General features: G+C 31.8%; 2 protein-coding genes and 1 long non-coding RNA gene across 3 annotated transcripts; 1 reads left to right on the top strand and 2 right to left on the bottom strand.

The window, feature by feature from the left end:
- Positions 1 to 167: 167 nt before the first annotated feature.
- LOC111209841 lies at positions 168 to 1,899 on the bottom strand. The gene is made up of 4 exons (XR_002661233.2): positions 1,494 to 1,899; positions 1,254 to 1,415; positions 924 to 1,033; positions 168 to 835 (listed from the first exon to the last, which is right to left on the bottom strand). It is a non-coding gene; the product is annotated as an uncharacterized LOC111209841 (long non-coding RNA).
- A 926-nt stretch (positions 1,900 to 2,825) lies between these two features.
- Positions 2,826 to 4,327, top strand: LOC106417105 (aspartic proteinase nepenthesin-1). The gene has a single exon (XM_048768553.1). The coding sequence runs from the start codon at positions 2,899 to 2,901 to the stop codon at positions 4,276 to 4,278; it is 1,380 nt and encodes a 459-aa protein (XP_048624510.1). The 5' UTR covers positions 2,826 to 2,898; the 3' UTR covers positions 4,279 to 4,327.
- Positions 4,328 to 9,379: 5,052 nt separating this feature from the next.
- Positions 9,380 to 10,998, bottom strand: LOC106417106 (SKP1-like protein 11). Its single transcript, XM_013857965.3, has one exon. It carries the CDS (start codon positions 10,904 to 10,906, stop codon positions 10,427 to 10,429), a length of 480 nt encoding a protein of 159 aa, XP_013713419.1. The 5' UTR covers positions 10,907 to 10,998; the 3' UTR covers positions 9,380 to 10,426.
- Positions 10,999 to 15,970: the final 4,972 nt, after the last annotated feature.

The following is a 15,970-nucleotide window of genomic DNA, read 5'->3' as shown; positions in this document are numbered from 1 at the left end:
AGGTTTTTGCCGTCTTAGGGTTTTAGAACTAGGAATCTCGCCGACAGCTCTCGTAGTCCAGGCACTTGCCTTGTTGTAAACGCTCAAACGCAGATTCGGAATAAGAACTATCTTGCTCTCTTTTTCGATTTCTTATTTTATTATTGTTCTCGTTTCGTGTTCTGATTGCTTGGCGTGTGGTATTAGCAGATATCCGGGACCTCTGGGAAATTAGGGTTTTCCTAGCTTCCTTATTTAAACGGAAATCGACAGTGCGAATTTCGGTTCCCACAATTCCTCTTACTACACTTCCAATTTTCACTCACGGTAGCGTTTGTAACTCTTCTCTTCGCATCCAGAGCTAGGTGGTGTTGGTTGATCCACTGCCGTCACTTTTGTAGCCGCATCTACCGGATCGCTTGCAGAAACAGGTGGTTGCTCACTTTGGCTTACCACTTTTGGAGCTCTGTTGTTACTTTCATCCTGATATGAATATGGAGTTTTTTCTAGATCACCTCCATCCAGGTTGGTATCTCAACAAAACTTAGTTTATCCCTGAATGAGTCTTCACATCCACATCTTTAGTAGACACTGTGACGGTCCGGTAGTGGAGAGTGAAATTGTAGGGTGTCACTCGAATCTGAAAGAGGCATTGGTCAGCAAGCTCTTCGAAGCATTTAGGGAGCTCTGACACTCCAACGCCAATTAGTCTATCATACGTTTTTTTTGTTAATGACACAGTATCGATAATGCTTATGGAAACGTAATTAAGATTGAGTTGACTGTGAGCGGAGACGGATCGCCTCTAGGGCCAGATGCTGCATCTTTCTTAGTGAGTTTCTTCAGCTTCATAGGTCTTCACAAAGGCAATTGAGGAGATATCAATAGGTACTTGATAAAATGATATAGTTCTCGCAAAAATAGTAGAATAGAGTTATAGTAACCTTGTCGGTGGACATGGAAAGGTTCGTGTAGAGATCCCCAATTGACACAAGTTCTTGCTATTGAATCTCTCCCATTGTCTCGACATGCAAGAAATCGTCAGCAGCAGCACCTTCCAAAATGAGGATGACACATTTTTTTTTGTAATATCATTACAAAAGACATATATTTAATGTCACTGTCCATATAGATAGTTATCAGAACCATGTTAATATAAATTGCAATATGGACAGACATGAAGGTTTAAAAACAAAATATAGCATGGAACCATATGTTATACACTTTTACATAAATGATTGGTCATGTATTTTTGAGTGAGACTTGCGACATACCTGTTGATGAAAGCTTGGCTGGCGTAAACGTTCAAGTCAAAATATAACTTGGAACTAACCGTGGTGTCCAGCATGACAGAGTGTGTAATATCGCATAAGCTCAGATGCCCCCTAAAAGTTGCGAAAGAGGCGTCCCATAGTGACACATACACAACGACAAAACTGTAGGGAGATATGATGAAGATGATTTTTAGGTTCAAATAACTGTTCAAGCCATGAAGATAAGGGAAAGGTGATTACCTGAGAGGCCCGACCAAGGCCAAGATCGTCAAAAGGTTGTGTGCTGCGCAGCAAGTTCAGCGAAAATTCCATCGGAGGCAGCCATTTGCAGAGGAGTGGTTAAGGGTTCGCATGAAGAGAAACTCAGCTGTAAGTACAGCTGTAAGAGGAAGAAGACTGTCAGATTTAAAACTACATAAGATCTGAATCCGTGGAATGAAACCAAGATTATGAACTATTCAGTCAAACTCGGAAATAAATCAAATCAAGATTAAGAATCAGGTTTGAACATGTGAAAACTTGAGCATAGACAAAGAAAAAAAGATTTAACAGTTGAACAAATCAGTTTCTCAGTGACTAAGTAATGCAAAACACCCGAATTCTTGAAATAAAGACGAACATGAAGATATGAGAAACTATTCAAGTTGAATATAGTAATAATATATGTACCTTTACAGCCTATTCTGGTTTGTTATCTCTTCCAGTTTTCGAAGACTATTTTTATTTCTTTACCCTAAATCCAGTTTTTGATTTCCTACAACGAAAAAAGAAGGTTATATAGGAAGATTTCAAACAAATCATTGTCGAAAGATATGTCTCATATGAAACATGATCGACATACCACTAACGGGTGATTCTCTTGGGTTTCCCCTCCCCTGACAATTTTTTTAATCCACAATATGGGTTTGTGCTTCTAAATAAGATAATCAACATATACTTCATTACGTATTTCAAAATCTCATCAATTGAAAAGGACTAAGAAATTCATCTCAAGGTAAGAAGAAAAACATAAAACAACACCTATAGAACGTTGGATGGCACGTTTGGATTTCTGAGGCTGATTGCGAAGATTTTCGATTACCAATAGGATTCTGGAAAGGTAGGGTTTGTAGATTTGAGAAAATGTATGGGAAATAGAAGAATGACCGTCAGAATAAGGAGAAGAAAAGTGAAAAATTTGTACCTTTGCAAAACGTTTTCTTCATTTTCTTTACCACAAACGTTTTCTTCTTTTAAATACAAAAAAAAGGGCTTTAATTTAAAGTAGCATAAATATATTTTTAAAAAAATAAACAGAGGTGGAACCCATGCTGAGTAGTGAGTAAAAACTAATATAGATTTGTCATTCATCTAGTTAACAATGAGCCCATATAGTAATTGCTTGTTTTTTATCAACAGATTTAGGTGAGAAAAAATAGTTTCGAAGTTTTCTCAATTAACGAGAGGAAGAATAGGCCTTGCTTGTTTGAATGGATCTCTCAAACAGCATCTCCTCAGTTTAAGTAGGAAAAAGTTACAATGTCTGTTTTCCTACACGCCGAACTTTACTCTCTAACTCTTTCTCTTGTGTCCGAAAACTTCTTTATATAAACAGTAACTAACACTCTTTAATTCTCACATCAATCCACTCACACATACACAAACCATGACTTCTTCTTCCTCCTTGTTACTCCCTTTCTTTCTTATCATCTTCTCATGTTTCATCGCTCTTTCATCATCAAGAAAATCATTAACCAACCATCCTCCTCCAACAATCCTTCCAAGATCCGGTTTACGATTAAGTCTACAACATGTGGATTCCGGTAAAAACCTCACAAAGATCCAAAAGATCCAAAGAGGTATTAACCGTGGATTCCACAGGCTAAACCGGTTAGGAGCTGCAGCTGTTTTGGCTGAATCATCAGGTCCTGATGATACTAACAACATTAAAGCACCTACTCATGGCGGAAGCGGCGAGTTTCTTATGGATTTAGCTATAGGAGACCCTCCGGTTAAATACTCGGCTATATTAGATACTGGAAGTGACCTTATATGGACTCAATGCAAGCCTTGCACGGATTGTTACCACCAACCAACTCCTATTTTCGACCCGAAAAAGTCTTCTTCTTACTCAAAAGTAGGATGCTCTTCTGGTCTTTGTGAAGCCTTGCCTCGGTCGAGTTGTAACCAAGACAGAGGAGCTTGTGAGTATTTGTATACCTATGGAGATTACTCGTCCACAAGAGGGGTCTTGTCCATGGAAACGTTCACTTTCGGTGGCGAAAACTCGGTTTCGGGAATAGGGTTTGGGTGTGGTGATGAGAATGAAGGAGACGGGTTTTCACAAGGGTCGGGTCTTGTAGGTCTTGGTCGTGGACCGCTCTCGCTTATAACTCAGCTCAAGGAGGCTAAGTTCTCTTATTGTTTAACCACCATTGATGATACCGAAGCGTCTAGCTCGCTGTTCATTGGATCTCTAGCCTCGGAGATCGTCAAGAAAAGCGGTGGAAGGTCAGAAGGTGAACTCATCAAAACCACGTCCTTGCTACGAAACCCTAGACAGCCCTCGTTCTATTACCTTGACCTACAAGGCATCACCGTTGGATCAAAACGTCTTTCTATGGAAAAGTCTATGTTAGAACTAGCTGAAGATGGAACTGGAGGCATGATCATAGACTCTGGCACTACCATCACGTATCTAGAGGAGGTTGTGTTTAATACCTTGAAGAGGGAGTTTACTTCTCGGATGAGTTTACCAGTAGATGAATCAGGATCCACAGGACTTGACTTGTGTTATACGTTACCTAATGAGGCGAAGAACTTAGCTGTTCCTAAGCTTGTTTTTCATTTTAAGGGTGCGGATTTGGAGCTTCCCGGAGAGAATTACGTGGTGGAGGATCCGAGTACGGGCGTTTTGTGTTTGGCTATGGGGAAATCTAATGGGATGTCTATTTTTGGAAACTTTCAGCAACAGAATTTTAATGTTGTTCATGATCTTGAGAAGGATAAGGTGTCGTTTGTTCCCACTGAATGTGGAAAATTGTAGATTTAACTGTTTGCTTCTCTTATTATTAATAAATTTTCATGCTTTGTGAGTTGTTACAATGTCAAGTTCTTCAATATTTTTTACACCAGTAGATATCTCCGAGGAAATAGAAAATGAAAATTAATAAAATAGATCAAGTTTCAAAGAAAAATTTAAGAAGTTTTTCAAATAGTTGAAAACATGAAAAAACAGAAGAAATATTTGTAAATCATTTTAATTTCCTTATTGGTAAATAATTAATTGAAAACCTAGGCTAAAACTGAGTAATATTATTTGTTTTCATATGTCCATGTGAAACCATAATCATAAATACTATGTTTTCAGATTGATCTGCAAAAATCTCTAAACATGGTGATGATTGGTTAAGTTTTAATTTGTTTTTTTTTTATATTTTAAAAGTTAAAGCTAGCAATATTTTTACATCATTTGTTTTCCAATCAACTTTTAATAATTTAATAAATCCTAAATAAAAACTACAGCATCTACAACCTTATTTTTTATTCGTTCACTTTTTAAAAAATCAACTATTATAATGTTTTAAAGTTGTAATATTTTTTTTTACACTAAAAAACATACAGCTACAACAACAAAAACTACAAATTAAATCCTACAACAAAACTTATACATCTATAGTGTTATTGTAAAAGAAGGTTTGTTTTGCATATAAAGATCTAAATCTGTTTTTTGAACCGTAGATTTTAGATTTTTTTTTTTGCTAACTAGATTTTAGAATCTTATTTAAAATGTATATTACAATTTACTTAAAAGAGTGATGATTTGTTTTGGAATGGAAGATTTTAGAATCTTATTTAAAATGTATATTAGAAATTGACATTGATATGATTCTATCATTATCATTGGTAATAAGTAACACTAATGATTATATACAGTTACTAAACGTGGAAGTAAAGATATGATCAAAATGTTTTTTATATAAGCAACTCGAGAGAAAGAGATGAAATGCATGCATCATGCAATTTTTTTTTTATCTATTTTGAAATGTAAACATGTTCCCCAATAAAGATAATTAAAGACCAAACCAGCTTGCAAGATTATTTGATTGAACAAAATGTTTTAAAAATTAAAACCATGTAAGTGGTCGTGTTGTCTTGTGTATTGACTTGTACGCGCTTATGAGCGGTGTGACATTGGGCTTTAAAGGACCCATAGTAAAATAACTACTATAGCCTAATCGACCCACTTGTCCCTCTTCTCTCGAATCTTGATTTATTCGAAGCCTCTCAAAACTTATTTATAAAAGTGATTCAATGAGCCCTAGAGCTCCATATATTTTCTTGTGGACCCATTAGTGTCAAGCTACATAGGCTAAATCTCCCATAACCATAACCCCAAATTATGTTATTGTAAGGATGGTTGGTTGCTTATGAGCGGGTTGACTTAGCCAATGCGTGAGTTAATTTTCTCAGCTGCTCCTACATCAAGCAGTTGTCGAGTAGGCTGGCGGTGATCTGATCTCGCTCGTGCCATAATTTTTGTTCTTTATTACCAATAAATTTTGGGCCTAGTCCCCATTGTTTTAAGTTGGGAACCAGTATTTGATAATAGTAGTGGAGAATTCAATAAGTAATATTTTATCTAACATAATACTCAGACCATGTTGCATGCACTGAAACAACATCCTTATTACCGATTAAGCAACCGTACTTGAATTACGTACGTGTAACAAAGTTGCAAGTTGCAAATTGTAATTAACTTAAAATCATGTTTTGTGATAAGAATTGGTGTCCTGGTGCAACCAAATGGGCCTTTCATTGCTTTGAAAATTAGTCTTAACTAACTAGTAGCTGGTCAAATGGATATATCTCTTACATTTTTTTTTTTTGGAAAATGGTCATGCCGGTTCAGATAGCTAAACCAGAGGTGTAGAATCGATATAAAGCATAGCTGTACAAGAACTCATTGCACTGCGTACAAACTTATCTGCCATTGTGGTATATGCCAATTCTTAAAGTTTTACTGCGTCAAAATTCTTTGATATGCATAGAAAAAGTTGACCATATCTGTTAGATTTTTAGTAGGGATATAAGAGATCATGAGTTCAATTCACGATGGAAAGGGTGTATTCTCTTAAGGAGAGTTAATTTAAAATGGTCCGGACTCGTCTTAGGAGATTTAATTTAAAATGTTTTAGCCTCGTCCACTGTACGGATTTTCGGACCCCAAAACCTCTAGACATTAAAAAAAAGTTGTCTTCTTAAATGGTATGTTTTATTGTCTCAGTCTACGGCAGGGCCGGACCTGAATAGAAGCACATAAAACATGTGCTGGGAGCCGTACAAGATATATATATTTAAAGGGTCAATTATAAGATAAACTTTACACTAGTTCTACTGGTAAGAGCGCCGGGATGCGCATAAGAGGTGCAGAGTTCAAATCACTAGAACAATAGTACAGAGTAGAACATGTGCCACACCCAGCCTTTATGGGTGTGATTGGTAGTGGCTGTAAGTGCTGTCCACAGCCCCATTTATTTTTGCAACACTAAATTCACAGTAATCAAGTTTTAATAAAAATTTCAAAATCATACCTCTTGAAATAAGCTACAGCTGTACAAGTGTTCTGTAGAGCTAAAAATTCAGAACAATTTTTTGGAGCTTTCCATAAAATTTTAAAATAATAAAATCTAAAACCATAGTTTTTTATAACAAAATTTTTAAAGCTACAACCATTACCAATCGGAGTCATATGTATCCACGCTAGAGAGCAACATGGAAAATTGTTTCAGTGAAACCATGTATTATGTTTCCCTATATCTGGAGTTTATCTTTGTTATGTATAATGTATACACGTGACCACAACAACAACAGAAACAACCCGTTGGGCGTGGATGGTGGTGGATTGACAAAACATTTGATGAAAAACATAATATTCAAAATTTCAAAACAAGAAACGTATGTATTACGTCGTCTGACACAAAACTGGATTCCACCGACATTCACTTCTTATGGTTCAGTGATGGTTCAAGTAGATTTTTCATTGGATTTCTATTAAGGACGTTTTAGGCTAACTTTTCCTTTGACTAATAAGTGCGATGATGAGAGGATAGAATAACTAATACTCCATCCGGTTTATTTTAGACTTCAAAATATAAAATCGATAAATTTTGCATTGAAATTATAAAATACATTTATTTTGAAATAAAAATTTTACTCTACAAAAACAATTAAATTGAAATGGAAAGAGTAGTAATATATTCCTTCTTAAATAATTAAAAAACAAATTCAAACAAAATAACTTCTCTTTTGTAACCTTCATTTTATTATTAAATATTTGTTTATTTAACAGATTATTTGTCGAAAAACTAAACTGTCAAAATTTTAGTCAATACTTTATTGTAGTCTACTAATCACATCTCCATAATCTCTTCGTTTATTTTCTAAAAGCGTCTAAAAATATATTTTTTTTCTAAATAAATGTCAAAGTTGTGATTTTTCATCATGCTGTATCTTTTCATCTTAAAAATGACATTAGTTAAACTTTTTTTATCAAAATATATAAATATTTATCTATTAATCTTAACAATATATTTTTCATTTTAAGAATTGCGTTGGTCTAAAAGAAGTTGTCAAATGTAAGGATGTGTCTTTCAATGCTAGAAGTTACTTTTGTTAAAAATAAATTGTCAAATTGTCAAAAAATGTATATTTTCTCCAAATAAATGTCAAAAGTTGCACTTTTTCATCTTAAGTGACATTTTTTTAAAAATGTTGTCAAAATTTATGAATATGTATCTTTTCATTTTATATAAAATGTGGCATAATGTTTTTTTCCAAAATGAGTTCCTGTGCGATATCTCACGGGTTCTTTGCCTAGTTCTTATAATAAAATATTATATTATTTTTGGATTTAAAAAAAAAGTACTTCACTTTTACGGATCGGATATTAAATTTTTTATTTTTTTGGATATCCCTGGTAGTAAATATTCGGATGGCTATAAATCAAATCGAATTGGATAATTGATTATTTGGACAAAACACTACCTCCAAAAATCAAGATTTTTGATCCGTGTCCACCTTACCCTGGTTGACATGCAAATTCAGTCCCAACACATGCATGAAAACATTTGAGTACATATTTAACTTAATGCACAACGTATGAATATTATTTTTGCATTTACAAATCAATATGAAAAAACTATATCTTTCTAATTTAGTTATGTATATATTATCTTCCTAAAATAAATCTATACCAAAATCTTATATATTAAAACAGAAGTCATGACTTTGTTCATGTGTGATTTTTCTTATTTGGACAATCGTCTAGAAAGTTTATCAAATTTTACATAACTTAATCATCATATCTTTTAATATCTTTATATTTTATTTAAAATATAAATAAATATTGTTTAAGAAAATTCTAAGAAAATCTTTTCAGAACAGGATAAAATTTATTTTCAAAAATTAATTAATTTAAATTTTAATTATCATAAAATATTATTAGAGTTTATTTTTGATTGATGAACAAAGATTAAAATCATATAAACATTTTAATTATATTTTAGTGATAATAACCATTTAAATTGATTAATTTTCAAAATACCTTTAAAATATTTTGGTAAAAAGAAATATCCTTCATGTTTCAAATAAAAATATTTACTACAAAATTAGTTTATAAGTACAATATATTATAGTCTCTCTTTTAAAAATATATTTTTGTTGTTCTTAACGGTATCTCAAAATATTTATTCTCCATTATGTAGGTCCAATTTAATTTAACTTCCATATATAAATTTCAAATTTAGATATAAAACCAGAAATTATTTTGGCAAGTTCCATATATTTACTAAACCTAATAATATAAAATCTTTGTAACTACTTTAATAATGATATAGTTTAATTTTAAATAGAATTATTATTATGCATTGATATATATATTCAGTTATCGTTTATAAAATGAAAAATAAATTTTTTATTTTATTTTTATATATTTTAGAATAATAATAAATCATGTTAAAATAAACTATTATACTGAACTAAATATGATAAATTATATTAAATCGATAAATTTTTTTATAAATATAAATATTTATGCTAAACTATATAATATATGTATAAAAATTTTACATATCTTAAAATTTTGTATATACAATAATATATTATCTAAAATGAATAAACGTAAAAAATATTGCTAAAAGAAAATCCAGCTTTGAAGGACGATGAGTCAGAATTTAGTACAAATTAAACACAAAATAATTTTCAGATATGTTGTTTCATGCATACATTAATCTTTTCAGTAACTAAATGCAAATACAATAAAATAAATATATAATAAGAAGCGACAAATGCATGTGACGATTTTAAACAATTAATTAGTTATAGCATATAAACTATGAAATTATTATATTTGAAATAGTTATATAAATATTTAAATACATGATTAACGTTAAAAATGTAAATAACCAATGATCTAAAATAAATATCTATGTATATAAATTGAAAAAAATATTTGCGCGGTTGCGCGGATCAAGATCTATTACTTGCATTAAATTCAAATTTATTACATCAAAAGAAACGACGCCGAACTCAAGATGATACATGCCATCGTGCATATGGCAACAAGCTCAGCTTAGATAATTTAAAGCTTTTCCTAGTCTGATGGCGTGTGAATTTTGAAAAAGTAATAATATTTTAAAATAAAATTTCAAACTAAAGGTTTTAAGAAGTAGAGAAACCCTAAATAGAAACATTTGCCCAAACAAAAAAAAAGCGGAGGCGGCGCCTATATTGAACATAAACATGAAGATCTCAAATTTTTTTTGGTCGTGAAATATATTGAACATATAAAAATGAAGATCTCAAGATTTTTTTGGTCGTGAAATATATCAAGACTCATTAGAGTTCTTACCTGTCCAAGTAAAGAATGATGATCAACATAACCATGACACTAGACGGAAGTAAAACTCATCCTCGCTGGCTAACGATCTCAAACTCAAAGGCATTCGTGATCAACATGATAACCATGAAACTAAACGGAACAAAACTCTTAAAACTAAATAAACGAATAACTCAATAAGGCATACTTGGAGAAAACTATTAAAAACGATTCACGAATTGTAAAGAAAAGAGACAAACCAAGTCATCAAAAAAACAAAAACAAATAACACCGAAATTCAGAAAACTAGAAAAAATTAGGGCTGAAAAGCCCACTCGTTCTCCTTGCGAACAACTTCCTCTTCTGCAGGAGTGTAATCATTCTCGATGTTAAAAATAGAGCGAACCTCCTCTGGTTTCATGTCTTTGATGGTATCTGCAACCTTCTGGCAACCAATGTTGAGAAGGCCTTTCACGTTGAGATAGTTAGCTGCGAGGATGAGTGAAAAGAGCGTATTCATCTCCACAGCAATAAATCTTTTGTCGAACTCTTCGAGATCCTTCTCAGCCTTCTCCGAGTTTCCTTCGACATTACCAACTTCAACGTGTTTCGTGCAATACTCGATCACTTTGCCGAGGATATTACTGTCGACGGTTGTGATCGGGATACTGCTACCAGAGCAGCCGTCTTCGAGCATGTGCGCTACGATCTCGAACTCACGCGCAACCGCTTCACTCACCTCGAAAGCCTCGCCCTCGGAGCTTATCAATGAAATTTTCTTGTTTGACTCAGACATTGTTTGTTTTGATTAGTTAGGTTAAAAGCGGCGAAGAGTTCTAGGGTTTTGTTTTGTAGAATGGACTTGAGGATGAGACTTGGTGAGGGAATGAGTCTCTCTTATTTATAATGTTGAGAGGGTCGTGTTGAAAATTAAATTTGATTTGGATCACATTTTGGGCTAATAATTTACTAACCATTTTAGTCCAAACTTAGTCCAATATCTAGAATCATCTTCCACCTCCTTAGAATAAAAATCTAGATATTCTCATAGAATTATCTAGATAATTCTAATAAAAAATCTTAGATATTATGGTAGAATTCTCTAGATTTAGGATTAAAATATGTAAGATATTTTATATTTTGGAGGCTATAAATACCTCCACTCCCCTTTCATTTTGTATCATCAAGAAGTATCCTGTAAGAATCATCTAAGTAATAAAAATCCTCTTCTAAATTATAAAAGTTTTCTTCTTCACAAAATTTATTTCTCTTTAAACACTTAAACACTTTTTCCATCTTATAAAGTTTTTCATTCCAACGGTCCGTGAGTTATGGAATATGGAAATATTATTTTCCTAAAACAATATGGAAAAGGAGAATTAAATATGGAAAATTAATGGGGTTTTAAAATTTACTCCATAACTTTCGGGATTAACCATTCGATACGATAAATGGAGATTTTGAAATATCTTCTTTTTTTAATTTGGGATCAATGTATCAATAACGGTCCAGAGATTCTATATTTCGTAGAAGACTCTAGAAGCTTTGTGATATATATTTTTTTTTCCGACTAAGTTCCTTTATATTAATTGACCAGTCATGACATTGTTATACAAAAATGGGGAACACGTATGGAACACACTCCATGCATTATCGGATGTTAAAGATTTCTTTGCTAACAAATGTGCACAGGAATTTGCAGACCCCTGATGTTATGAAAATGAGATTTCCAAGCCGAGATAGTTATTAGATAATTCTCCAATCGTAGGTTAATACTTGCAGCTTGTAAGCATCTTGTGACTTGTATATTATCACCTTCAAAAATCACTTTCTTGTATCCCAGTGAGTAAGCTGCCTGTATAGCCCAAATTAAGGCAGTACATTCACCTTCTTCTACTGTACTTCGACCTTCAAATCTGCCCATTTCACAGTCAAGAACTATACCATATTTATTTCGTATAATCCAACCCATTCCTGATTCTTGACGACCGTGATGGTGAGAAACATCATAATTGCATTTAACCCAATCTGCCGGTGGCGGTTGCCAAGACTTAATTACCGGATCAGTAGTACTAATGCCGATACATCTAGTTGTTGTTGTAGGAATCTGATTAAATCGATGCCAATCTACAAGATCATCAGTTACCTTTGAGTGAAGGCCACTTGGAGACCATACTTTAGAATTGAAAATTAATTCATTCCTACATTTCCATAGCCGCTATAAGGTCCAAATCGGTCTTGAACGCAACAGAGGATCAAGTTGTCTATTCTGGATAATACAAAGAAAGTCCCTGAACTTATCTTCCATAGAGATGGATGGATCCAATATCTTTGTACAAGGAAAACCAGAGAGACGCCAAACAGATTGAGCAAATGGGCAGTGAAAAAATAAGTGTTCTGGTGTTTCATCAATATTACAGCACCGAACACATGAAGGATCAACATTGATATGCCGACGCCGGAGTGTAGATTTGATAGCCAAAGCTCCAGAAAAAGGACGCCAAAGAAAATGTTTTAGCTTTGGCTGTGTCTCAAGCTTCCATATTTGTTTCGCTATATCTAGATGAGAATAATAATATAACGATTCTCTTTTTTTCTCTAAATAACTAATGATGTAATCCTTCAACATGGTGCAAGTAAATCTGGCAAGACGTGGATCTTCATAGGACGGCTTAGTTGATGCATTTAGGCGTAGGTCTTCAGAAGACAGATAGTATTGTCGGTTGTCGAATCGTCTATGTAATCTTTCTCATATCGTAATTGTAAGAGAATAATAAATCAGCGTCAAAAAAAAAACTAATGATGTAATCTTTTGGTAGTTTTTTTCGAGAGGAATATATAATAGAGAGAGAGACCAAAATAGCACTAAATCAAGTTTTTGTTCTCAAATTAGCACTCAAGGCCAAAAGTCACAAAAATAGCACTCAAGGGGTGGGGTTTAGGGTTTAGAGTTTAGGGTTTAGGGTTTAGAGTTTAGGTTTTAGGGTTTAGAGTTGAGAAGTGAGGTTTTGGGGATAAGATTTAAAATTTTGAAAAATAAAAAAATTTAAATTTTTCAAAAGATAAAATGCTATTTTGGTCATTTTAGTTTTTGAGTGCTATTTTTGTGATATAAACTTAGAAAAATGCTATTTTGGAGATTTGCCCTATATAATATCATTTCATTTAAGAGATAAGATAATCACAGTTAGAAATTTAGATTTTAGAGAATTCATACATTCGCTTATACTAATTAAAGATCATAAGAAAATTTTCTCAAATTGTTTATGGAGTTTATTTTCTTAATTTTATATCAAAATAATTTAAGGGTGTTATTGGTTTGTATATTTTAATGGATTTGAAAATCTAATTCAAACCTAGTGTTACCGGTTCTGTCATTTTAAAATCCAATTTCAAATTAATTATTATTGGTTATATGATTTTAAAATAGATTTTAGAATCATGTGTTATTCAATAATATGTATTATTGAATAACACATGATTCTACATATAATAATATGTATTATATAGAAATAGATGGTTACTATTTTTTCCTTAGAAAGTCAATAAAATCCAAGTTTTAATTTTCTCTAACCAATTTCAAAACGATATTAAATCTAGAAACTAAATAGATCTTTTGAATAACTATATGCCTAAATAATATTTATTTAAATATTTTCTAAGGAAAATATCGTAACCATCTATTGCTCTACAACAAAAAAAAGGTTATGCGGGATTTTACATACCTCAATATCACTTAAATTTCTCGAAAATTAGGGATGGGTAAAATATCCGAATCCGAAAAAACAGAACTGAATCTGATCTGAAAAAGTATTACCAAATCCGAATCTAATAGGTTAAGTATCCAAACAATTTCAAAATTTTGGCATCTAGAGAACCAGAACCGAACCGAAGTATTTTCGGTACCCGAGTGCATCCGAAATAGATTTATATAACTAACTATATTAATTATTTTTAGATTTAATATATATAAAATATATAAGATATTTTGAAATTGTCCAAATGTTTGAAAATATATAAACACAGTCAAAATTAAATGTCTAAAATAGCTAAACAATACTCAAAATTCTCAAAATTCTTGAAATATCTATTGATTCTCTATCCAAAATTCAAGCTAAATTGATTTATTTGTTAAGTTTATATGTTTTGGCATACGTTATTCAAATTTATATGTATTATATTACTTTTTTTTTAGATTTTGAGAAATTTAAAGTATATGGTGAATTTAAAATTTTAAAAAATAATTTAAATGGGTTATCCGAACCTCTAAAGATCCGAAGTGAACCCGAACCAAAATTTATAAATACAAGAATGAGGCTAAAAACTTTAACCCTGAAAATCCAAAATCCTAATAGACCCAAACCGAACCCGAATGAGTACCCGAATGCCCACCCCTATCAAAAACTATATATTTGTAATAAACAATATTATAGTTTCTTTATGTATACTAGTGGTTTTCCCGGGCTACGCCCGGGTTCAGACAAATATATTTACAGATAATATATAAATACATAAATTATGGTTAATTTATAAAAATATATATTTTATATTGAATTTAAAATTCTTAAAACTTAAATTTAAAGTGGTTGTCTTTTGAATATATAATATATATATAAATATAAATAGGATGATGAAGATGCAAATCAACAAAAAGTTAATTAAAACTGTAATCTAAATAATTATTTAGCTGACATATTTTGATTCTCATGAAAATTCCAATATATAAAAATGACTGAGCTATAGTTTTTAGAGTGTCCACGTGGGCAAAGAAATCGAGACCAATCATACTATTATATTGTAGTGTTGCTCAAACAGTAAGCTTAATATGTAAATCAATTTATAAGAAATGTATGGTAAGTTAAAATATGAATGACAAAAAGAAAGTGTTCGTTACAATTAAGAAAACACTAATAATTTATATTTAAATAAATATTGCACAAAAAATAGTTGTAAGAAACTGATGTTTTAGATGCAATTGGTTCAAAAAAAATTTTGTTTTTCCTTTTAAATTATAATAACTCAGTGAAGAATCGGTCTTTAAAACCATTGGTAGAAAAATAGCTCTTTTGAAGATTGAGAATTTGTGGAAAAATCGTTCAAATGATTGGTAAGAAGACTATCCGTAGATATTCTGGAGCAAAGAAATTTAAATTGTAATTATTTCTTTAACTTAATATATTAATCTTTGTCATTAAATATGCTATGAATTTCTCGTTGCCACGCGCCAGATTTTATATTATTATTACAAATACATAGTTTGATTGCTAATAGGTATTTTAAAATTTTTAATATTAATCTTTTCATGACTTTTTAAAAAATATTTTGCATAAGATATTATGTAACTTTTATTTTATATTACTATTTAAAAACCTTTGTATACTCATTTATTATCTGCAGCTTTTTGAACATAATTTTCACAATTATCTTATTAGCTATATAACAATACTCACAACACCGTGAAAACTTCAATCTATATTTTTATTTGATGTACTATACTAAAATTAAAAATTGCTACAAGCATGGACCAAGGCCAAACAGCCTTAAGAACACCATTCTAAATGACAAATCTTCAGGCAGCAATAGTAGCTCCTCCAGCTTAGAAGCTTGAATGTTGAAACGTACCCTTTCCCAACATATAACACTTTTGATGTGTTGAGCACCAAAATTCATGTGGATTCACTATCTTTCATAGAAGAAGTTCGAATCATTTCTATACTGTTCTTGTAAAAGAATTTTCATCTTTCACAAAAACCTGAGAAGCTTGCCTTTCCATATACACAAAGCATAATCATGACAACAAAAAGAAATAGATACTAACCCGACCAAGGTACTTAATGCATTGTTGCTGAAGTTTCAATCG

The sequence above is a fragment of the Brassica napus genome, chromosome C9 (genome assembly GCF_020379485.1).
Source record: "Brassica napus cultivar Da-Ae chromosome C9, Da-Ae, whole genome shotgun sequence".
NCBI lineage: Eukaryota > Viridiplantae > Streptophyta > Magnoliopsida > Brassicales > Brassicaceae > Brassica > Brassica napus.
Note: the sequence above shows the minus strand (reverse complement) of the source record. Positions and strands in the feature narration are given on the sequence as shown.